Here is a 26,141-nt window from a genome sequence, read left to right as displayed (position 1 = left end):
CCACAGACTCTCTTTCTTCCATTCAAATCTTACCATCATGGGCAAGACCAAAGAGCTGTCAAAGGACGTCAGGGACAATATTGCAGACCTACACAAGGCTGGAATGGGCTACAAGAACATCAGCAAGAAGCTTGGTGAGAAGTAGACAACTGTTGGTGCAATTATTTGCAAATGGAAAAAGTACAAAATATACATCAATCACCCTCTGTCTGGAGCTCCATGCAACGTTTACGCCTCATGGGGTATGGATGATCATGAGAAAAGTGAGGGATCAGTCCAGAGCTACACAGGAGGAACTTGTGAATGATCTCAAAGCAGTTTGGACCACAGTCCCTAAATAAACCATTGGTGAAACGATGCGCCACCATAGAGTGAAATCCTGCAGCCCTCGCAAGGTCCCCCTCCTCAAGAAGGCACATGTACAGGCCCATCAGAGGTTTGCAAATTAACATCTAAATGATTCAGAGAAGGATTGGGAGAGAGTGCTGGGGTCAGATGAGACCAAAATTGAGCTCTTTGGCATTAACTCGACTTGCTGTGTTTGGAGAAAGGAAAAATGCTGACTATGGACATGGTCATGGATGGGTCTTCCATCATGGAAATGACCCAAAACATACCGCCAAGGACATAAAGGATCGGCTCAAGAAGAAGCACATTAATTGCTTCCGCTCTGGAAGGTTCCCCCCTTCTGCTCTGGAAGGTTCCCCCCTTCATGACCACAAGAAAAAACAGTTCCCCTAGTTGTTGGGACTTTGAAGGCAACTTTGTTTGTGGAACACACAAAAAAGTATATAAAGATGATATTTTATTTATACATGATAAAAAATACAAAATATACATAAGAATGTTACAAGACACAATGTATACATGGCATGATCAACTATGGGTAAAACCAACTGTGAAATATGATGATGGTAAAGCTGTAACTTCCACTCAACGCGTTTCAGAGAGTGAATCTCTCCTTCATCAGGGATATGGGAGGTGTCACTCAACTAGGAAATAAACCTATAAATCAGAACATATGTATATACAATAGACTAGTATCTTAATTGCATTGTTTCCCGAATAAGAACTTACAATCAATCACTTGGTATTACAAGTGAACATTCTATCTATTCTTTTAAAAAAAAAAAAACTTGGAAATTCTGCTTGACCACCCAGATTTTCATACTCTATGTAGCTTTATTTGTTGGAGATCAGATGAGAAGGATTTTTTGGACTTATTAGGCTACTTGGGGTGCAACACCTCAAGTCCAAAGGACAGGTATCACTGAGACCTAGAAGACTCCATCCTAGGAAAGACGGTATAAGAGACAAAGTATTTTTTATTTTTTTTTAATGACCAGGCCATTTTTTTGCGATACGGCACTGCGTTACTTTAACTGACAATTGCGTGGTGGTGCGATGTTGTACCCAAATTATTTAGATGTCCAAAATGTATGCCTTTTTTTTTTCCCCTCCGATAGCTTTCTTTTACTGGTATTTGATCACCTCTGTGGTTTTTTATTTTATGTACTGTAAACAAAAAAAGACCGACCATTTTGAAAAAAAAAATGTTTTTTACTTTCTGCTTTAAAACATGTAACTTAGTCATCAATTTAGGCCAATATGTATTCTGCCACTTGTTTTTGCTAAAAATCCCAATAAGCAGATATTGACGGGTTGGCACAAAAGTTATAGGGTCTACAATCTATGGGATATTTTTGTTAATTTTTATTTTTTTACTAGTAATGAGGGCGAGCATCGACTTTTAGCAGGGCTGCGACATTGTAGCAGACAAATTGGACATGAAGTGACACTTTTTTGGTATTTTTTGGGGACCAGTGACACTAATACAGTGATCAGTGCTAAAAAATCTGCACTGGCAGGGAAAAGGTTAACATCAGGCATGATCAAAGGGTTAAATGTGTCCCTAGAGGATGCTTGCTAACTGTGGGGATGTGCTTTAACTTTGGAAAGACAGAGATCCATGCTCCTGCTTAGCAGAAACACAGGATCTCTGTCTTCCCTACTAACAGAATGACAATCTGCCTTGTTTACATAGACCGCGATTCTGCCTCTTGTCAGAAAAGATCGGCGGGTCACAGCAGACATCGGGTCTGCCAGACCCGCTGATTGGCGCCTGCTGTGTGATTCTGCGAACAGGAGCTGCTGCCCCGCAGTAAATGTATGTGGGGCGGTCGGAAAGAATTTAAAGTGTAACTCCCACTTTTGTTGAGAATAAAACATTCCCTCTGGGTGATCTATGTATGTTGCAAGGATTATACCAAACTTTGTTGCAGATTCCTACCTTTTGTTAGTCTGAAGAAATCCCTGTGTGTGTGTTCCTCTGTGCCCCGGTGCTGAGTGGTTTCATAATTATGTCAGCTGTGCAGCTGCAGGGCTCTAATGAGTAAATCTGCTGGGCCTGCATCCCTTTAGACGTGTTCCTATTGGAAGTATCTCACCAAAAATGACATTTTTGTTGTAGGGGATGCCTAAAATCTGACTTGTTTCTTAGGAAGACTTCTGGTAAAATTGGTGAGCCAATCACACAAGCAGGAAATGTTTCTAGGGTGTGGTCAGTACACATTCTGTGTACATAACAACTCCAGGTAGCCATATTGCATTGCATTTTCAGAAAATTTCAGCAGCTGCAGAATAAAAAGGAAAGGTCATTTTTAATACCATTCAATTACAATATGACTTGTCGCAATTTTATACGCTATATTATTTTTTCTTTATTTGTAATTTTTTTTCCCACCACACAAAGTGGAGTTACCCTTTAAGGTCATGAAAGTCTCCAGACTTTAATCCTATAGAAAATTTATGGAGGCAGCAGAAACTTCGAGTTGCCAAGCAACAATCAAGAGACCTTAAAGGGGTTGTCGGAAGGTTTTTTTTATCTTGATGCATTAGGATAAAAAGCCTTCTGTGTGCAGCAGCCTCCCTAATATTTACCTGAGGTCCCTCTTTTGTCCTGCGATGTCCACGAGTGTCTTAGCGGTCCGAGATTCTCCCTTCTGAGTGGCTGAGACACAGCAGCAGTGCCATTGGCTCCCACTGCTGTCAATCATCTAGCCAATCTGAAGAGAGGGGGCAGGGCTCCATGTCTGAATGGACACACGGAGCGGTTACTCGGCTCGGGTGCCCTCATATCAAGCTGCTTGCTGTGGGGCATTCGAGGAGGGAGGGGCCAGGAGTACCGAAGAGGGACCTGTGAAGAGGAGAATCCGGGGGGATGCTCTGTGCAAAACCAACAGGTAAGTATAACATGTTGTTTTTGTAGAGAAAAAAAACGAGACTCTACAATCACTTTAAGGATTTAGAGAATATCTGTAAAGAAGAGTGGACCAAAATCCCTCCTGAGAAGTGTGCAAACCTGGTAACCAACTACAAGAAACGTCTTACCTCTGTGCTTGCAAACAAGAGTTTCTCCATCAAGTACTAAGTCCTCTTTTGCTTGGGGATCAAATAATTTTTACTCACTGAACTGCAACCCAATTTAAAACATTTGTGTCGTGTTTTTTTTTTTTTTTCCAGATTTTTGGTTGATATTGTGTCTCTATCATTTAAAATACACCTATGATAAAATAAAATGATAGACCCTTCATTTCTTTGTAAGTGTGCAAACTTACAAAATCTGCAGGGATCAAATAGTCATTTTCCCTACTGTATTTCCAAAATGTTGAACTTCTTTAATTTACAGTATATGGGAGAATTTATTATTTGGTGTACTTACAGTAGCTTTTCCCCCTGTTTCTCCAATGCCCTCAGGCAGATCTGTCAACTCAAGCACTGTAGGTGTGACTCAGGGCTTTAATTCTAATATGTACTTAGTCTATGATTACAAAGTAGAAATAAAGGCTGCTTTGCTCTGCTGTGCTAGTGGTTTATATAAGCTCCGTGTTCACAGCATTGGTGCTATTTAGCATCCTTAATAACAGGCTATTTAGTTTGGCCTTTAAGGGGACACGTCATCCTTGAATACACTTTAAAGGTCTGTAGAATTAAAACAAGCTTTAATACTTAACCCTGTTTTGTAATTGTTACTATTTTGCAATGGAAAAAAAATATAATTTTCATGTTAGATTTTATTTAAAAAGTACAGCAAATGCCAAACACATTGAGTCAGAAATGCTAATTTTCCCTGCTGGCCTTTGAAAAGTATTCTTTTACTTAATAAAAATGCGGTCATTAACAGTGGTCATTAGGCAAACTGTGCCAAGTGTGTGCTCTGGTTACTGACTGGTGTTCTGGTATTTAGAATAGCAGGTGGGCGTCTTGGCTCACAAAAAGCTTTCTTAGGTTTTCAAAAAGGGGAAAAAAGCATGAATAGAAACCTATATGAGGTGCCAATTTTATTAAAACAAAGTTTTTTGATTTCTCCAACTCCCTTTCTTTTTTTAATTTCGTAATCAGTGACTAAATTCACATTTTTTATAAAGGAAAGCAAAGGCCTAAGCCGTATTAGTTAGAGAGCATCTGTTGCCTTTTGTGTGGTGCGTTTTAACGACTGAGCCAGTGTTTTTTTTTTTTTTTAACATTTTGTCATAAAAGGATTTATGTATTAAAACTTAAGGCCCTGTTGCCCACAACAACCAACCACGAAGTTGCTGGCTAGGGAAGTCATGACCTAATCGGGAGGTTTTCTGTCCAGTAAGAGTTTTGTAACAAGCCTGTTGCATTTAGACATGGTAAGGCGCTGTTCAATGGATTAAATAGCGGACATCTTCAGGATTTTGCATGCCTGGGATGATGTGTTTATGCTATCTGATGGATGCTCACACTATGGCCTATTCCCATGCCTTTATGTGGGGGGCCTGCTATACAGTCTGGGGACTAGTTTACCATATCTATCTATCTATCTATCTATCTATCTATCTATCTATCTATCTATCTATCTATCTATCTATCTATCTATCTATCTATCTATCTATCTATCTATCTATCTATCTATCTATCTATCTATCTATCTATCTATCTATCTATCTATCTATCTATCTATCTATCTATCTATCTATCTATCTATCTATCTCTAAAGTAACAAGTTGGGGATTTTGAAGCTCTTTGGTAGTGCAAAACAGTGAGTTTACTCCACACCAGAGGCATCTGCTCATGGCTTTTTCTGCCCACTTTTATCGAAAACAAAGCAAAAGTTCATATGGATATCTTCCCATGCAGGGGGTTCTATACATTAATTCGATTCAGCCTTGAGTCTCTCAATGCAGCTCTACTACTCCATTAAGTAGTTTTTGTCTTCCTGACCATCAAACACATTCAGTGCTCCTGCACCCACGCACTGTACCTCAGCTCGGTGTCTTTTCTGTAGCATCCCAGCTACACCGTCTGTTCCAGACTGTCTCTCTGTCTCAAGCTTAATCTGTCCTCTCCTGGACAATATGGTGCAACCTCTTACAGCTTCCTTGCCGTCACTGCCCCCCTCGGGAGGGTGGGGCGCTGAACTCTAACATAAACCCAGCACACACTTGCACCATTAGTGTGCCTGTTTCCTGGAAACCTGGCCCAGACCACGATAATAAATGGTAGCACGGGCTCACCCTGACACATATCCCTCCCCCCCCTTTGTTTTGCATTAGAGGGAGAAACGCACCCAATTCCTCATGCTGGCACTGCTGTGCCAGCTATCACCAACAGGGGTCCCAAGCTGTCTGACCTTTTTAAAGGGGCACTCTACCACCACATTTTTTCTGGGTGTGCTTCCACAAGCACTTCCTGACCCTTGGGGTCCCACTGGTCTTTCTACCACCAGTGGGACCCCATTCAGCCTCAACCATGACCGCTGTTTTTCAGGGTTGCTAATACTCGCGTGGTTACCCTTTGCAACCAATTTCTCTGGTACTTCAACCAATACCTTTGACCTGTCCAACAGTGCTCCAGGGTGCTTCTCATACACATCAGTAGGAAGCAACCCAGAACACTGTGAGATAACTTTTAGCATTATCGCAATATTGCCATTCTTGGCAGCCTTTGCCCTGCACAGCCTGCAATATCCAGCTCCAATTAGCAGTACCCAACGGTACAAGTTCTCCTGTCCCAGAAGAAGACGGCAAAACGTGTACTGGCTGTACAATCCTTGATTCTAACATTTCTTTCTCTTCTTTCAGCATATCTGTCTTTACAAGACCTACAACAACATTCCTTTATGCGCTGTGGGCAAAACTCCCACTGTGCATTTACGCTCACTTGGTCCATTTGTCATGAGAGGGTAAACTTCTGCAGCAGCCAACACTCCTTTGTCTACAGGCTGTTCAGCAGACCCTTCTCTTGGCACAGCAGCAATAGTGTCCACCTATTACCTACAGACATTTCTTTCAGCATTGCTATTAGACTCTTGGCCAAGCCATCCCTATCAAATGTGCTCCACTCACTGGTGCTTTGCAGCACTGCATCTGCTCAAGGAGACACAGACAGACCAAGGGGCTCAACAGTATCTGACACATTAAACTTGTCAGTTTTACCATCACATTTTACCTACCACCTTTTCAGACCTAATTGGTTGCAATACCACATTTTCACCACCCTGCACTGGCAGGGTTTCACTCTTAACACAGGATTTTGCATTTTCAGCCTTAACAGGCTACATGAACTCATTATACCCACTACACCAGTTACTACACAGCTTCAAGTCTCTTTTGGAAGCATATTTCCTCACCGGACTTGCCACCACTTCACCGGTATTAAACACATACTCAGTCTCTTTCACATTTTTATCAGCTGCAGTTTAACCACTCCAGTTGGCAGTTGTTGCAATCTTCCTTTGCATGCGTCACTTCAGGAACCACTCCTCTTCGGCACTTTCCTTGGTGCATTTATCCCTATGTGACTGAAGGGTGAAACATTACATGCCCTCCTCGGCATCACAGACTTTGCATGCGTCACTTCAGGAACCACTCCTCTTCGGCACTTTCCTTGGTGCATTTCCCTATGTGACTGAAGGGTGAAACATTACATGCCCTCCTCTGCATCACAGACTCTTGGGCATCGCAGCCCTCTTTGTGGGGATAAGCCGGCTCTCGAATGCAGCTCCACCATCCAGACCATACATTTCCACTCGTTACCATAGAAGAACGTACTCTCTTAGCAGAACTTTTCCGACTCCCTCCAGATCAGATTGCTGCTTTATATCTGTCGTAGTTATCTTGGTCAGGGCCCATCAAACTGTACACCCCTTGGAACTCCTCTGTCACAAAATGCTGCACCAATTCAGCCCAGCGGCCTCTGGGCCAAGCTTTGAATTAAGAAACATTCTCAAACTCAGACAAAAAAGTAATGATCAGAAGGCAGATTAGGGTGTATGAAGTCAGCAGCACAGATTGCTCCTTGTTGCCATGGGCAACAGCACTCCTATTTGCAGTCATGCACGGAACAGTTCCTCAGAATTTATTATTTTTTATTTATTAATATTTATTTTTTTTGCATGTTGTCTGCAAGACAATACATCTTTAGCTGCTCACACAGCAAAGCGCAAACAGACAGTTTTTGGCAACTCAGTTTTTGCCATGTGAGAATCCGGATTCCAACATCTTCTGCCCTCCCGGCATTCCTCCACAAGTTGTGACAAGCTGGGGATTTCGTAGCTCATTGGTAGTGCAAAACAGTGAGTTTACTTCACGCCAGAGGTGTCTTTTCAGGGGTTTTTTTGCCCACTAATATTTAAAACAAAGCAAAAGTTCACATGGATATCTTCCCACAAAGGGGGTTCTCATTATTACAATAAGGAAAAACATTCAGCCTGGAGGCTCTCTATGCAGCTCTCCTGCTCAACTTGGTAGTTTTGGTCTTCCTGACCATCAAACACATCAAGTGTTTGTGCACAAAGGCTTTAGCTTTGTCTTTTCTGCAGCGTCCCAGCTGCTCCATCTGTCCCAGACTGTCTCTCTATCTCTCTATCTCTCTCTCTATCTCTATCTCGCTCTCTATCTCTCTCTCTATCTCTATCTCTATCTATCTATCTCTCTATCTCTCTCTCTCTCTCTCTATCTCTCTCTCTATCTCTCTCTATCTATCTCTCTCTATCTCTCTCTATCTCTCTCTATCTATATCTCTCTCTATCTCTCTCTCTCTCTATCTATATCTCTCTCTATCTATATCTCTCTCTATCTATATCTCTCTCTATCTATATCTCTCTCTCTCTCTCTCTCTCTCATCCCCTCAGGAGGGCGGGGCACTGGCCGCTAACTTTATCTCTTACATAAACCCAGCACACACCTGCACCATCAGTGTGCCTTTTTCCTGGAAAACCTGGCCCAGACCACTATATTAAACGGTGGCACGGGCTTGCCCGGATGGCTGCGCACCAACTATCCAATTTAAGTTGGTCTTAACTGTTCGATAAAAGTGGATTGTTGGTGTGCAGCCTTTCATTATACGAAAAGAAAAGTCCATAACCAGGTTGCCCACACAGGAGAATTTCAACAATAAAACGGAAAAAGGAATTGCTGAACCACCTGATTCCCTCATCTCTCCAGTCCCTCTGACTGTATCACCCAGCTCTCCTGGTTCTCTTGGTGGTGTCTCCTGATGGGGCACACCTCCCTCCAGGCTGAAGCTCTGAACTTTATCCAAGTCTTGCTTACAGCAAAGGTGCGCGCTTGCTTTCAGGTCTCCAAACAGGGAATGAAGGCTTCGTCCCACCCAAGGTGCCTTGATGCCTTCAAGCTGCAGACCTTGCGTCAGGATTCCAAAAGTCAGAGAAACTGAATACCCAGCTTTTTCGTGTCAATCTATATGTATCAACTTAATATGAATTTTTAACAATCCTGAATGTTACATGTCCGCTCTTTCTATTTTGATGTTTTTAAAGCTATTAATATTGTTATCATGTAATTTATGAATATGGAATGTTTAAAATAATTTATAATAAAAATTGGAAATATTATGTACTTTATGTATTTTGTACGAGTGACCTGCCTCATTTAAAGTCCCATGACCGTTCTAGTTTTGTTTGAATACCCAGCCTTCTTTTCTGCTTCATCACATCAGGGCCTAGCGCTGCCACAATATCTATGCTTTCATATATAGTATATGTATGTGTATATGGATGTATGTATATACATATATATGTTTATTGAATTGTTTTAAAACGTTTTGGTAAAATAAGTGATCTTTAAACATTGAGACAGTTGCAGTGCTTGTCAATCACACTGTTTTTTTAAATGTTGCCTGGAATATTTTGGTATGTTCTGTTGTGACAACATGACTGTCTTTATTAAAGTGACAGATTTTAAACTCTGAATTGTAGGTAAATGTTAACCGTCCGTCCATTCCAAGCAGGTGCTGATGTCTGCTACGAGAGACATGTCACACAGATAAACCTTAGAGATGGGAAATGGGAAGTGTCCTGCAAATCTGGATCCCCTGAATCCTTCGATGTTGTCGTTCTTACCATGCCAGTCCCACAGATTTTACAGCTGGAAGGCGATGTTGGAAAATGTAAGTCCAGTCATATTTAATCAATTCTTTTTAGAATGATGGATTTTCTCAGCTTTTTATAAGTCAACCCTATAATTGTCTGCATTAAGGCACAGTCCCACCATATTTTGTTCTGCACTGTAGAAACAGAAACAACACTGTTTACTCCAATGGGCGTGCATTCTGATACTCTGATCTATGTAGTTCAGCCAACATATCTCACTGCATGGAGGCATGCTAGCAGCATTATGTGAGTTAGTGTTGATTAAAGAGATCCCATCACTGGATGTCACTGGGACCAGCATACTGAACACAGAGAAAAAGAATACTCTGCACATAGGAAAGGACAGGCCACAACCCTGAAATGATCAACATAATACAACCTAAACAAAACATAAAGGCAAAAATCTTTAAAAAAATAAAGTAGAATGGATCAAGAATAGAAACAGCAATGCAGCTAGTCCATATGGGAAAACAAGTGCAGCAATCTACCAGTTTACATGCCTTCTGTTTTCTCAGTACCTTCAAGGCTTTCTCTGATTGGATGAGAAAGAAATCATGTCGCCACCCTTCCACTCCTCTTTACCCTGTCAGAGAATGCCTTGTATTGATAAAGATACAAGGCATTCTGTGAATGGTGGCAGTATGTGACTCACCTTGGAAGCGGTGCTCAGGACTTAGAAGATTGAGACTTTCATTGTATAAGCACTGACTACTACAGTGATTGTCCTTCTCCAGTGGCTCCTCAGGTATGAGGTCCATGTTATATTATGTTTATTTAGGAAAGAATGTAGGCCTTTTTTTAAAGCAATCTACTGAGCTGGCCAGAACCAGAGGGAGTCTATTCCACATATTCACAGCTCTTACCGTGAAGAAACCATTCCATATTTGGAGATGAAATCTCTTTTTCCTCTAGACGTAAAGAGTGCCCCCTTGTCCTTTGTGATGACCGTAAAGTGATTAACTCACACCAAGTTCACTTTATGAACCCCTTATGTTTTTATACATGTTGACCACTAGGGTCTCAGTGCAAGAAACCATGAAAGGCCCCCTCTAACCCCATCCCTGGGCCCTTTCTCATGTTCTGCAGCGAGCCACCTCCTGCCGTCCTGAGGCCCTCATGTGGTGGTGGAATACCAGGGCCCAGTCGCAAGTGCAACATTTGAGACCCTGGTAGTTCTGCCACTGACCTTTCTATTACTAGGGGGCATTTTGGAGAATGTAAGGGAGCACTCTGGAAGATATAAGGAGGCACTCTGTAGGTACTAAAACAGTACCTTCAAAGGGCCTCCTGAGTGCCCCTTACATCCACCTGAGTGGCCACTTGGGATCAGTGGCGGGGGTGGGGGGGGATGTGATCAGTGGCAATAGTGGTGGTGATGGGAGGTCAGTGGTGGGATCAGTAGCGGTGGTGGGGGGGATGGAATCTGTGGCGGTGGTGGGATCAGAGGCAGAGGGATGGTGATGGGGGGGATAGGATCAGGGGCAGAGGGATGGTGTGGGTTGGGATCTGAGGCAGAGGCGTGGTGGTGGAGGGGGGTGGGATCAGTGGCAGAAGGATGCTGGTGGAAGGGGGTTGGGAGCAGGGGCAGAGGGATAGTGGTGGAGAGGGATGGGATCTGTGGCAGTGGTGGTGGTGAGGGCAATGGGATCTGTGGCAGCGGTGGTGGTGAGGTGGATGGGATCTGTGGTGGTGGTGAAGGGGGGTGGGATCAGTGGCGGTGGTGGTGAAGGGGGGTGGGATCAGTGGCAGTGGTGGTGAAGGGGGTTGGGATCAGTGGCAGCGGTGGTGGTGAAAAGGGTTGGGATCAGTGGCAACGGCGGTGGTGAGGGGGATGGGATCAGTGGCAGCGGTGGTGGTGAGGGGGGTGGGCTCAGTGGTAGTGAAGGGAGGTGGGATCAGTGGCGGCGGTGGTGGTGAGGAGGGTGGGATCTGCGGAAGTGGTGGGGGGGGGGGTGGGATCAGTGGCAGCGGTGGTGGTGAAGGGGGTGGGATCAGTGGCCGGGTGGGTGAGGGGCGGGGGATCTGTGGCGGTGGTGAACGGGGGTTGGTATCAGTGGCAGCGGCGGTGGTGAAGGGGATGGGATCAGTGGCAGCGGCGGTGGTGAGGGGGGATGGGATCAGTGGCAGCGGCTGTGGTGAGGGTGGTGGGATCTGTTGCGGTGGTGGTGAGGGGGATGGGGATCTGTGGCAGCGGCGGTGGTGAAGGGGATGGGATCTGTGGCAGCGGCGGTGGTGAAGGGGATGGGATCAGTGGCAGCGGCTGTGGTGAGGGTGGTGGGATCTGTTGCGGTGGTGGTGAGGGGGATGGGATCTGTGGCAGCGGCGGTGGTGAAGGGGATGGGATCTGTGGCAGCGGCGGTGGTGAAGGGGATGGGATCAGTGTCAGCGGTGGTAGTGAAGGGGGTGGGATCAGTGCAGCGGTGGTGGTGAAAGGGGTGGGATCAGTGGTGAGGGGTTTGGGAACAAAGGCAGTGGCAGTGGCCGTGGTGAGGGGGTTGGGAACAAAGGCAGTGGTGGTGAGGGGGGTGGGGCAGTGGCAGCAGTGGAGGTGGTGAAGGGGGAGGGATCAGTTGCACTGACATCTGGCAGTTAATCACTTAGTCAGTTGCGTGCCTCCAAGGATGCATCTGTGTCATGGGGTCTCCTCGCTGAGGGAAGAGCTCCTCCCCCTTCACTCTTTTTTTGGTCGTCAGCTGCTGAGCTGACTCCTCCCTTTCAGCCTGTGTCAGCCTCCCTACATTGCTTCTCAGGAGAGGATAGGCGGGATGGCACAATGAATTGATAGTCACTGTTCAGTCTCCACTCAGCGGCCAGCGGGTGGACGCCCCCTCCCCAGCGGTGGAATGAACGAGCAGATGGGCGGGCCCCTCACTCCTGCAGAGCCAGAATGGGAAGCGAGAGAACTGGAGGGTAATGGGTGGGAGGGGGCGGGCCTCCCCACTGTGGCGGAACTCCAGGGCCCAGTTGCAAGTGCGACTACTGCGACCCTTGTAGTTCTGCCACTGCCCCTTAATCTTGTTCTCAAGAGAGAATAAATTAATTTCCTCTAATCATAGCTGAGCTCCTCCATGTCTCTTTATCAGTTTGGTTGTCCTTCTCTGCACTTTCTCCAGTTCCCCGATATCCTTTTTGCGAACTGGTGCCCAGAACTGAACTGCATATTCAAGATAAGGTCTTACTAATGATTTGTACAGTGGCAAAATTATATCTTTCTCTCTGAAGTCCATACCTCTCATAATACAAAAAAAGGACTCGCTTTGGAACTTGCAGCTTAGCATTGCATGCTGTTATTAAGCTTATGATCTATCAATATCAATACCCCCCAGATCCTTCTCCACCATTGATTTCCCCAGTTGTACCCCCCCTAGTATGTATGGTGCATGCATATTCTTAGCCTCCAAGTGCAAAACTTTACACGTATCAACATTAAACCTCATTTGCCACATAGTTGTCAAATGAAACAGTGCATTGAGTTCAGCTTGTAAATTGGAGACATCCTGTAAGGAAGGTATTCCACTGCAAAGCTTGGTGTCATCTGCAAAGACTGAAATGCTACTTTTAATCCCAGACCCTATATAATTTATAAAGATATTAAAAAGTAAGGGTCCTAACACTAAATCTTGGGGTACACCACTGATAACTTTAGACCATTCAGAGTAAGCATCATTAACCACTACTCTCTAAATTCTATCTTTTAGCCAATTTTCTATCCATTTACAAACTGATCTTTCCTGTAGACTATATACATTAACCGTGTGTGGGGAACTGTGTCAAACGCTTTTGCAAAATCCAAGTATACACAATAATCCACAGCTATCCCTCTGTCCAAGGTTTTACTTACCTCATAAAAAGAAATCAAGTTTGTTTGACAACTCCTGTCTCCTGTAATGAATCCATGCTGTCTGTTGCTTAAAATATTTTTTTTCCAGCAAGAACTCATCTATGTGGTCTTTTATTAAACTCACGAATATCTTCCCCACTATAGATGTTGAATAACAGGTCTATAGTTACTTGGTAAAGACTTTGATCCCTTTTTAAATATAGGCATCACATTGGCCCTAGGCCAATACAGTGGCACTATTCCAGTCCTTAACGAGTCCCTAAAAATTAGAAAAAAATGGCTTTGAAATGCAAATTGAGCGAACAGAAGAAAACTCTAAATCAAATCAATATTTGGTTTGACTACCCTGTGGCTTCAAACCAGCATCAATTCTTACACTTACATTTTGTAGGATTTGAGTCAAGTGTTCGATTAACCAAGTAGGTTAATGATCATCAATTTCATATGTAGGTTGAAACACAGTCATTAAATGAAACAGAAACCACTCTGTAGGAGGCTTATAACTGTTGAGTTTGTGAAGGACAGATTCATGTCGCAGGTTTATACATCATAGCAAGACTGAGCGCAGCAACCAGACGCAAGGTAATTATACTGCATCAGCAAGGTCTCTCCCAGGCAAAGATTTCTGAGCAGACTGGGGTGTCAATATTTTCTGTTAAACCTCTTTTGAAGAAGCACAAAAAAATGGGCAATGTCGAGAACCGTAGACGCAGTGGTCATCCAAGGAGCAGCAGGTGAAAGACACATGCATACTTCCCTTCCAGATCGGAAGATGTCCACCAGTGCCATCCGCACAGAACTGGTGGGAAACCATTGGAACCCAGGTACACCCATTTACTGTCCAGAGAAGTCTGGTCAGAAGTGATCTTCATGGAAGAATTGCAGCCATACCCCAAACAGCCATACCCCCGACCTGGAAACAAAGCTAAGTGACTCAATTGCACCCGAAAACACACAGTTAGTGTCATTAAAGTGTTACTAAACCCAGGACCCTGCATTCACTATATCTGGTCTCCAACAGTACACAGAACATGAAAATGCAATTTTTTAGTAAATATAAACTGCTAAATACCTTTTCTCATCAGTCGCATATAGCAGTCTTCTGACTTCTTTGAGTGTCTGGTTAAAACTTGTAGGAAGGGTTTTCATTCTATTGTGACTGTCCTATGAGGCTGCAGAACCCCAGACCCTCTGCGTCGACAGTGCTGATGGGCCCTGTGCTAATTACATATGCACACTTCCAAGCTAAAAAAAACTCTCCAGAAATACACACCAAACTGAGCATGTGCAAAGTGTCCCCAAGGCTTTGTTCTATCAGGAGATGGATTGGGGACAGTGGAAGAAAGGGATTATCAGAGAAGACAGGCTCAAACAGCCTTTTTACACAATGCATAGGATTAACTCCTTAGGTTCTACAGTGAACATAACAAGCATGCTTTACTCTGTATGCAGACTGATTTTATTGTGGGTTTAGTAACACTTTAACCACTTGCCGTCTGCGTACGGTAATAGTACTGCGGCAAAGTGGCTCGTTATCGTCTGATGACGTAGGTCTACGTCATCAGACACTCCCCTTTCTCCGGAGGCTCGCTCCCGCTGTATTCAGTCACAGCGGGAGTCAGGCCAGGGGAGGAGCAGCGGCGATCGCCTCTGCTCTTCCCCGATCGTCGGGGATCTAGTGTGGAGATCCGCCCGCTTGTGTAAACACAAGCGGGCGGATCTCCTAAGTGACAGGCAGGGTCAGATTGCAGGGTTCAGCATAGCTGAACCCTGGATCTGTCCTTGTCACACAGTCGCCTCCCCCCACACACGTCAGTAAGCACCAGGCATACATTAACCCCTCCCTCTCCAATAAAATTAACCCCTTCACTACCAGTGTCATTTTTACAGTAACCGTGCACATATATAGCACTGATTACTGCAGTAATGTCACTGGTAACCCCAAAAGTGTCAAAAATGTCAGTCAAGGGTCCGATCTGTCCGCCGCAATGTCGCAGTCCCGCAAAATAAATCGCAGATCGCCGCCATTACTCGTTAAAAAAAAAAAAACACCAAAAATGACAGAAATCTTTCCCTTAGTTAGTAAACGCAATAACTTTTGCGCAAACCAATCAAAATACGCTTATTGTGAATTTTTTTTACCAAACATAGGTAGCAGAAAACAAATTGGCCAAAAATTTTAAAAAATTTTGATTTTTACATTTTTTTGGGGGGAATTTCATATAAAAAAAATGTGAAAAATGTTGTTTTTTCAAAATTTACGCTCTTTTTTTGTTTATAGCGCAAAAAGTAAAAATCGCACAGGTGATCAAATACCACCAAAAGAAAGCTCTGTGGGAAAAAAGGACGTAAATTTTGTTTTGGTACGGCTTCGCACGACCGCGCAATTGTCAGTTAAAGTCGCACAGCGCCGAATCGCAAAAAGTGGCCCAGACGTAAGACAGCAAAATCCTCTAGTGGTAAAGTGGTTAAGAACTATCTTTAGCATAAAGAAGAACAAGGTGTCCTAGAAGTGATGGTTTGGCCCCTATGGAGCCCTGATCTCAGCTTCATCGAGTCTGTCTTGGAATATATAAAGAAACAGAAGAATTTGAGGCAGCCTACATCCATAGAAAATCTGTGGTTAGTGCTCCAAAATGTTTGGAACAACTTACCTGTAGAGTTCCTTCAAAACCCGTGTGCACCTGTACCCAGAAGAATTGATGGCTGTTAGGAAGGTAAAGATGGTCACACCAAATATTGAATTGGATTTTTTATACTGAGTGAGCATTTTATAGGCTGCGCTGATATTATTAAATAATGGGATTGAACTGTAGGAGTAGCTTTTTAACTACCTGAAGAAAACGGCCCTGGTTTCAGAAAGATAATTGTTTTTTTCATTTTATAAAATGATTGGCTTTACATGTAATAAAGTCCTGTCCTTTAATAAGTCACAGAAATGTCAGCAGAGCATAGATATGGACACTAGTAGTTCACAATTACTGATTGAAGATGCACTGTACGTGCTTGCAGTGTTAGGCAGTGGAAGGCCAGATTGCTTACCTTTTTTTTTATTCTGTAGCAATGACATCATGTCCCACTTAGATTTTGATATAAACATAATATGGTCACTAGGTGGCAGTAATGAAACGTATCTCATTCCAAGGCCTATGTGGAGGAGGAGAAATTAACAGACAAGTGCAAACACAATAGGGTATTAATTTCACTAGGACAGCAAATCTGAAAAATGTATTAATAGAAAGGACAACAATTGTCAAGGTAAATTGCTTTCATTGCTCTAAAAATTAGCAGTAAATATGCGATGAGTTGCTTGAGAAAACTTTCCTTACATTTCTTGTACTTAATAAAACATTATAGCAGTATAGATTTATTAGAAACCCACTGTAAAAGTTCTGAAAGTGTCATTGCTGACCTTCCAACACCCTCTAAAATGCTTGTTGCCTGGCTGTTAAGCTAATAAAGGTGGCTTCATTGCTGTGTCTTTAGCCCAGAATAAACATCCTGACATTGCTGAATTTATCATGGTTCTGGGTCAATGATTCAGAAGGTATTGAAAACAGACAGGCAGTACTGCACTCTAGTCTCCCCTCACTGTTGCAGGTCCCAGTGTGGTCTGCACTCAGGTCTCCCCTCTTACTATGCAGGTTCCAGTGTGGTCTACACTCGGGTCTCTAATCTCACTGTGCAGGTCCCAGTGTGGTCTGCACTCAGGTCTCCCCTCTTACTATGCAGGTCCCAGTGTGGTCTGCACTCAGGTCTCCCCTCTTACTATGCAGGTTCCAGTGTGGTCTACACTCAGGTCTCTAATCTCACTGTGCAGGTCCCAGTGTGGTCTGCACTCAGGTCTCCCCTCTCACTGTGCAGGTCCCAGTGTGGTCTACACTCAGGTCTCCCCTCTTACTATGCAGGTTCCAGTGTGGTCTACACTCGGGTCTCTAATCTCACTGTGCAGGTCCCAGTGTTGTCTGCACTCAGGTCTCCCCTCACTGTGCAGGTCCCAGTGTGGTCTGCACTCAGTTCTCTCCTTTCACTGTGCAGGTCCCAGTGTGCTCTACACTCAGGTCTACCCTCTCGCTGTACAGGTCCCAGTGTGGTCTGCTCTCAGGTCTCCTCTCTCACTGTGCATGTCCCAGCGTGGTCTACACTCAGGTCTCCCCTCTCACTGTGCAGGTCCCAGTGTGGTCTACACTCACTATGTAGGTCCCAGTGTGGTCTGCACTCAGGTCTCCCATCTTACTATGCAGGTCCCAGTGTGGTCTGCACTCAGGTCTCTCCTCTCACTGTGCAGGTCCCAGTGTGGTCTGCACTCAGGTCTCTCCTCTCACTGTGCAGGTCCCAGTGTGGTCTGCACTCAGGTCTCTCCTCTCACTGTGCAGGTCCCAGTGTGGTCTGCACTCGGGTCTCTCCTCTCACTGTGCAGGTCCCAGTGTGGTCTGCACTCAGGTCTCTCCTCTCACTGTGCAGGTCCCAGTGTGGTCTGCACTCAGGTCTCTCCTCTCACTGTGCAGGTCCCATTGTGGTCTACACTCAGGTCTCCCCTCTCACTGTGCAGGTCCCAGTGTGGTCTACACTCACTATGCAGGTCCCAGTGTGGTCTACACTCAGGTCTCCCTTCTCACTGTGCAGGTCCCAGTGTGATCTACACTCACTATGCAGGTCTCAGTGTGGTCTACACTCGGGTCTCCCTTCTCACTGTGCAGGTCTCAGTGTGATCTACACTCACTGTACAGGTCCCTGTGTGGTCTGCAGTCAGGTCTCCCCTCTCACTGTACAGGTTTCAGTGTGGTCTGCACTCAGTTCTCTCCTTTCACTGTGCAGGTCCCAGTGTGCTCTACACTTAGCTCTACCCTCTCACTGTACAGGTCCCAGTGTGGTCTGCTCTCAGGTCTCCCCTCTCACTGTGCATGTCCCAGCGTGGTCTACACTCAGGTCTATCCTCTTACTGTACAGGTCCCAGTGTGGTCTGCACTCCAGTCGCTCATCTTATGGTACAGGTCCTTGTGTGGTCTGCAATTGTTTCTCGTGTCACTGTACAGATCCCAGCATGGCGTACACTCATGGTTTTCCTTTTTATTGTACAGGTTCCAGTGTGGCCTGCAGCCATATCTAGCCTCTCTTTTTACAGGTCCCAATGTGGAATGAACTTGTATCTCTTCTCACTTTACAGGTCTACACAGGTCCTAGCATAGCCCACCCTTGTGTCTCTCTTCTAACTGTATCTGTCCCGGTATGACTTTCATTAGTGGCTGTCCTTGCATTATGCATCTAAACTGACTTTAAAGCAGTAGTATACTCAGCACTTCGATATCTCCAACTCAATTCTAAGCCAGGAACATGTCATTAGAAATCAAATAGCATGTAAATAATATATTAAAAATGTTCCTTACATCAGTAATTTGTTCTGTTCGGGTCTGTTTTTTCTCCTGTTTAGTGCCACCATCCTTGCTGTGGTTTCCGTCTCCTGAGCTTTGCAGTATTTCTGTCCACATTATGTGTAGTGTTCGGAAATCCCACGCATGCGCACTAGCCTCTCTCTCTCCTCTAGATCTCTCGATCTCCTCTTCATTGTCGCTCTGCAGTGCCTCCACACATCTTCTTCTTCGTCCACTAGCACTTCCCTGTGACGTAGCAAGTCACATGGGGTAGTGGAGAATTTTCTGAATGGGGACGGTCAGAGTCTCGCGTGAGCACGAGGCTGACGTCCAGCACAGGAAATGACGCAGCCCCGGCATTATTCCGGCAGCATCATCAGCTTGCCGGAAAATCAGGGTAAACAGAGCATGCGCGGGTGACGTCATTGACAAGAATGATAGAAATATCAAGAGAACGGCAGAAGTGACTGTCAAAGGACAAGGTTAGAGATGTCATATGGACAGATATGATTTAGATTGTGAAAAGTACCTAAAATGAGTATACTACCGCTTTAAACAATTATTTAGCTTATAAAAGTTAACAAACACTGAAATCCTAATCTGCACACTTGCAGTTAGTTGCTTAAGGTTTTAAATCATAAAGGTCGGTATGTTAGCCTGGCTGCTGACATTTCAGAAAAAAGAGCTTGGCAATGGTAGCCTCCTTGTGTCTCTCGTGGCAGGCATCATCCGTGTAGGTGGGATAGGGATTATATCTGTAAATCAGAGTCTTCAGGCAGAAGGCCTTCTTGGATGAAAAGTGCTGAAGACACCTGTATCCAGCTGTTATGTTTTATGATTCGCATCCTGATTTTTTTTCTTTTTTTTTTTTTTTACTTATGGTTCCCATTAAAATCAGAAAGTCCTGGAAAGCATGGTTTTGTTCTGTCTAGCTTTACGAACAGTCCGTTTATAAGAGAGAAGATTTTGGGTAAAGCTGTGACATTTCCTAAGCTGCGGCATGCCAAAAAAAGTACAACGTTATAGCAAAGCTCTGCCTATAAATGTGTAATTCTCCTTTTCCTATTATGAGAGTGGCATTTAACCTCAAACAATCTGTACAGGCTTAGAGTAGATGGAACCCTTAACTGTATGAAATTTACTTGACTAAATCACTGTGTATTAAAATTAATTTGCATCCTTTGTTGTATCTCAACACCTCTGACCACCTGCAGCCTTTTTGCATCCATTCCTTAATACATGCAAGCAGTCCAGCAAATGCTGCACATCAATATTCAGGGTGGGTTTCCCTATAGAGATAACAGTAGAATAAGCCTATGTAGTGTGCTTTAGCACAGACGTTTGTGGCTTCCATCAGATACCTGTGTGACAATGCGCACATGATTGAGTCTACAATCAGTCATGCTGATACACAATGCAGGTATGGTCCCTCATTTGTCCATCAGCAAACCAGACTAGAGCAATGATGTGCTGCCAAAGAGAGATTAGGGAAAAAGGGAATGGCAGTTAAAAGGAGGAGGGTTTTAGATTTTCTTTAAAGGGTAACTCCACTTTCTTATAAAAAAAATGGCGTATATAAAAAAAATTAATATAGCATATACACAAGCCATATTGTAAACAGTTGGTGTACATAACCCTTCCAGAAATGACCTTTCTAGGGGCATCCTGACTTGTACCTCTGCACTAAGGTACAAGACAGGTTTTAGGCATCCTCTGCAGCAAAAAAATATCAGGAACCAATGCCTAACAACATTTGACCTAAATAGAATAAAACAGAAGCCTAAGAACAGCCAACCAGAAAAAAAGCCTTAAAAGTGTGAGTTTTATACACACCTAGGTTGATCCGATGCCGCATCTGTTCCCTGCCGCTTATAAGACTGGTGATCGCTCAGTTCTCTGTCTTCACTGAGCAGAGAGCCATTTACTATCAATTACCGGCTCTCTGCTCTGCCCCTCCAGCGCTCACTGGAGCACTGGGCTGTGGAGGGGGCGGGGGCAGCTGGTTTAGTCTCCCAGCGGATTGCTGAGAGGCTAAGCCAGCTGCTGATCCAGGCATCTTGGTGGATCCCAACTGTATAGTCAGGATCTTGTCTGAGCCTGGACTGGCTGAGTGATGTCCGCTGATAGCGGGCTACATAAATGTACTACATTGCAGCTTACCAATCCTTGGATGTGGTGGCTGAATTTGTTTACCTTTTCATAGGCTTTTCCACATCTGTTTTCACCTGGTGATCTAGCCAGTTACACAACTCCTCTATTAGAGTGCTCCCACTCTGGATGAAGGAGCACCTTTTGGACCGCAGCATTGAGGAGGAGGAAGTGTTAGATGTGCTAGCAGATTTAGATATACTAGCAAATTGAAGCTAAACTCCAGCTCACACTGGAGTTACAGCAACAGCTTTTTTTTTTTATATGGGATAAATAAAAGCGGATCACTGTAAGCACTCCTGTCAGTGGTAAATGGTTTGTCACAACACTGTAACTGCTACATTTGCAGGGGAGCTTCTTCTGTTGAAAAACAAACTTGAAAATAAATAAAAGGCTAAAAAATAAAACTAATGCAGGCATGACCATTAATAATGAGTAGGCTGCAACATAAATATTTGGGTCTAATACCGCTTTCAACAATAGCCTAGCAACATCCAAACAAATATAGCATAAAACAAAAGTCTAAGAACATTTGACCAGGAAAGAAAATACCCTAAAATCATAGTCCAAGAGCATTCAACCAGAAGAGAAAATACGTTAAATGAGATATATGGGGTTAACAAAAAACCAAACATGCATACTAACCTCTGCTGCATCTGCCCCACTTCTTCTCAAAGACCAAGAACTAAGAAAACACATGACCACAGATCGCTTAGTTCTCAATCTCCTTGGAGCGGAGAACTGTCAGTCAATTCTCCGCTCTGTCCCTCCAGCGTTAACTGGAGTGATAAGCTGAAGAAGCGGCAGGCTGAGCAGGATTTTGGTCTCAACTGCACACTAAGCCAAAGCCAGCTGTCAAATCAGGCAGCTGGGAGAATCTTGACAATATGGTAGGGATCCTTCCAGAGTCTGGAGTGGCTCTGTGATGTCAGGGGACAGTGATCTTTAGCCTGATGTCAGTAGATTATGGGTCACAGTAGAGCAAAACTAAGTACAGTCCTGTGACCCATGGCTTTGGCCATACCTTTTTATTTTATTTTTTAAAGAGTATTGAGGTTTTAAATATTTGCAAAGAATTCAATATAGAGTCCAGTAAAACAGATGTATAACCCTTTGATTAGTAAAGGAGTACAAAGAAAATCATCTACTTTAAACCGACTGGTGTCGTAAAGATTCATTTCAGGTGATATCCATGTTTAAACCAGCAAAGTAGGTCAGAGGGAGGTAAAAAAAAGATTGGATATGCAGATGTTATCTCATAAAATATTACTAAAGATTATCCCAAGGTTGTAAACTGGATCATGGGTGGACAAAAGACAATAAGAAAAGTCCGGGACATACAGAAAGACAGACAGAGGTATGGGGACATAAAAGGGATGAGGGTGAGTGTTAAAGCTAGGCAATGCTCGTTGGGACAAGTTTTAAAGATGCCTATTTAAATGAGGATTGAGAAGATATGAAAGCGGATCTCCTGGGTTAACAGAGGGAAATCAGAGCTGTCACAGAACATCATCCAAGGGAGCCACACTTCCGAGTACAGCAGGTAGTGATCGTTTAATTGAGCTGTCAGTTCCTCCATTCGCATCATCTTATTTAGCTCCCCAACCCAAATATTTTGTTAGTTGGAGATGCTGATTTTCAAAGCCTGGGATTTACTGATCTAGCTGCTGTGAGGTGGAAAAAAAAAGCAAAGTAGTCCCTTTTTAACTATGGCAAGTGTATCAAATGTGAGATCAACAAAATGTATAATATAGGTATAGTGGACACCCACTGAAATATCTAGTTTAATATTTAAAATGAGCAAACACACCAAGAGCAGTTGTGATAAAAAGCTTAAAACAAAAATTTACTGGACATCAAAATACATAAAGCTTCTTACACATAAACGTTTGCCATAAACATTACACAAAATACCACGACTTAAACATACACTCCTATTCCCAATATCCCAAAATATCAAATAATACTTATCTCTGGTAGTTGAATGTCAACAGCTTACACTGGATAGCTGGAGGAACAGGACAATAAAAAATCCTGGCTGCATGCTTGGTCTTTCCACAGCTCCAAAAAACAGACTATTCCTCATACTGTAGACTATTTTGTGATAGCCCTGTGTATCAGAGACCATCCACAGGATGCAATCATTCCTCTTGACCACTCACAGGTAATTTTGCGAGTGAGGTCATCAACACATGGTTGTACTCCCCCCCCCCCCCCCCCCTCAAAGCCACGCAGTCAATTAAATATGCGGCAGCCATCATTAAATACACAACATGAAAAACCCACTAAACCACCTGTGGGTGAGAGATATTCTTACACAAGTATGGGAATATTTGTCATGAATCGGTTACAAATATCCACAACTGATACAATCCACCTGTTGATTCCCTACATAGGTAATAATTACAATTCATACATTTCTACTTCTCGTAGGGTCCTAGCGTTCCTCAATGCTTTTTTCCCTATATACATTACGCACATCACACAATTCATAGTTACAAAAATATGCCTACAACATGCACAAGCTAATTATCTTCAAATAAGCATTTACAATGTGTATGTAATAAACAAGCTAAAGGCCCCTTTAACACATTGGAGTCCGTCGGCGTTGGTGGCAGCTTTGTCTCCGCGCTGTGTGCAGAGACACAGCTGTCAGGTCCCCGCTGTTCTCTATGGGGGAATCAGATGAGAACGAACCGCCTGTTCTTTCTCATCTGATCCTCTGGACGGATGGAAAATAGGGTTTCCGTCCGTCCAGATTTGACATGTCTCCGCTGACATCCGATGCCCTATAGAGATGCATGGGGCTTCCATTCATATCCGCCTGAAAAACTGACAGGCGGATCTGAACGGTCCGCTAGTGTGAAAGGTGCCAAACAGTTACTCAACTTCTTATTATGGAGATGGGACTGCTTTTCCAAAATCCTTAGATCAAGTCTAAAGCAGACATGTTGTTCCTTTTGTGTTCCAAAAACAACTCTCCTTTGTCTGAACACATACTTGTCTCAAAAGTCCTAAACCCCACCTCCCCAAACTTCTTGTTCTTCTGTTTAGCTCCTAAACCAATTGGACTGGTTTATTTGCATACCAGTGGCGGGGGGGAACTTGGCTTCCTAGCCCAATCTAACAAAAACATTTGCTATAAAACCATCAAATATCTATAGCAACACAACAAGAGAACCTGGCATCGTGAATAGAAGTCCAATTTGTGGGGCTTCCAAATGTAAGCATAACAATTTGAATGGGAGTCGAGCGTGATGGAGGTGACCTTGTCAGTGGATTGGGAGAGAAGTCTCTCAACTGAAATATAGGAACTGTTGACCCGGGGCTTGAAATTGATTTCCTGTGAAGGAAGTGAGAGGTTTTAATGCAGTCTCAGAGCAAAAGGATAGGGGTTATTCCTGTGGAGGAATTCTTGAGGCAATTCTACCCCCTAGAAGAGGAGGTTTGGGGCTGCTCTAGTCAAAGAGCAGGTAAGTAAAAAATGTTGTTTTTTTTTCCTTTTATTTGAAGCTTTACTCGAAGGCCCCTTTCACACTTGTGTGACTTGCCCTGCGATTTGGGACTGCAAAGTCGCATGACAAGTCATACTCCATGATTTCCTATGAGTACTGTTTATATCTGTGCGACTTCAAAGTACAAAGTAGTACCTTCCACTACTTTGGTCTGACTTTGATGCATTTTGAGGTCCATTGATTATACAGGCATTGCTTAAAGTCCAGTCAAAATCGTGGCAAAATCGGCCAACTTTTAAATTTCTAGTCTGTAAAATGTCAAGGAAACAAAAAAGGGTTGATTTACTAAAACTGGAGAGTGCAAAATCTTTGAATGGAAACCAATCCACTTCCAGGTTTTTTTCTTTGTCAAAGCTTAATTGAACGATCTGAAGTTGGAAGCTGATTGGCTGCTATGCGTAGCTGCACCAGATTTTGCGCACTGCCGTTTTAGAAAGTCAACCCCAAAGTCCATTTGAATATTCCTCACTATAATACTTGCATAGTTAGGTTGAAAAAAGTCCATCTGGCTCAACCAACAAAAAAACAGTAAACCGGAAACACAACCCTTCAATCCCATTTACACAATCCTATACCCGCAGTTGATGCTGAGGAAGGCGAAAAACCCCCAGTCAAGCATGATCCAATTTGCTACAGCAGGGGAAAAAAATTCCTTCCTTAACTCCCGAGAGGCAATCGGATATTCCCTGGATCAATTTTACCTATATTTACTTTAAATATTAGTACCCAGTTATATTATGTACACCTAGGAAAGAATACAGGCCTTTTTTTAAAGCAATAGTTACTTAGTTAGGTTGAAAAAAAGGCACAAAATTTATGTTCAGAAATACTTATGCCAAAATGTAGAGATTAGTTCACAAAAGAATTGCAGATAAATCTTTGGCTTTCTGGGCATTTTGGACTGGCTGCTTTGTTTTCTCAGAATCAAACCTTGGGCTTTATTTACTAAGGCTGGAGAGTGCAAAGCCTTGCTCCCTTCTGCATAGAAACCAGTCAGGTTTTATTGCCAAAGCTTTACTTAACAAGCTGAGGTTAGAAGCTAATTTGTTTCTATGCAGAACTGAGCCTGATTTTGCACACTCCAGCTTTAGTAAACAAACCCTATTGGCTGATGGGGCTGCTTTAGGCCCAACTTTTGGTGAGCTGTATGATTCTTTTCAGCAAACAGAAAGCAGACATAAGTAAATAGCTATTTTCATATTTGTGAATCCTGATTTTTTTCTATTTTGTTCTGATCCCTCTGATATTCAGAAAATATAATTCTGGTCTCAGGCTGGATTAACAGCTAACCTTTAACAAATACAGCTGACATGATTTATAAACTTTCTGGCAGGCTTAATCGGGTGAGCCCAGAGCACGTGTGTGTGCATTTTAGGTCATTTGGTTGACCTCTGTATAAAGAAGGCTGTTCCGTTTTACGCCAGGATGTTTTCCATCATGCTGAAAATTTTAATGTGCCACATAAAGCCAAGTGTCTGTTTTCATTGAGAAAATCCAGAAACCGCCAAAGTCAACAGACAGCAAAGCCTACAGAATGGCCATGGCAGGCTGGTGCTTTTTTCCAATGGGCAGAGTTTGGTGTGTTTGTTGACACAGACCACGCTCATTAGGACGCCTTTCTTGGAAAATTAAATGAGCGAGAGGATAAAAGTCAAGTCTCAGACTGATGTGTTGAGAAAAAAAAGAAAGCTCTGGCATTAATCACTAATGCACATGAATCCGGTATTTTAAATACTTCTTTATTTTCACTTCATTTTCACTTCATTTTTACTATGCTATTTTTTTTTATTTCATGAACTATTTCACAGGCATCCTTCTGTAAGATATTGAGTTTTGTGGGTAACCTG

General features: G+C 43.5%; 1 protein-coding gene across 3 annotated transcripts in view; it reads left to right on the top strand.

Annotated features, from left to right (window-relative positions):
- RNLS (renalase, FAD dependent amine oxidase) overlaps window positions 1-26,141 on the top strand; it is a 261,871-nt gene that overhangs the window by 26,852 nt on the left and 208,878 nt on the right. Inside the window, exon 4 of one of the 3 annotated variants that reach the window (XM_082268171.1) lies at window positions 9,277-9,435. The exons of 1 other annotated variant lie outside the window; for it this stretch is intronic. In XM_082268171.1, coding sequence (XP_082124297.1) covers window positions 9,277-9,435 — 159 coding nt within the window. Of the gene's footprint in view, window positions 1-9,273; window positions 9,436-26,141 lie in introns of all 3 variants that reach the window. One more of the 3 variants, XM_082268170.1, reaches the window with a different exon arrangement.

The sequence above is a fragment of the Pelophylax lessonae genome, assembly GCF_965119305.1.
Source record: "Pelophylax lessonae genome assembly, chromosome: 9".
Taxonomy (NCBI): domain Eukaryota; kingdom Metazoa; phylum Chordata; class Amphibia; order Anura; family Ranidae; genus Pelophylax; species Pelophylax lessonae.
Note: the sequence above shows the minus strand (reverse complement) of the source record. Positions and strands in the feature narration are given on the sequence as shown.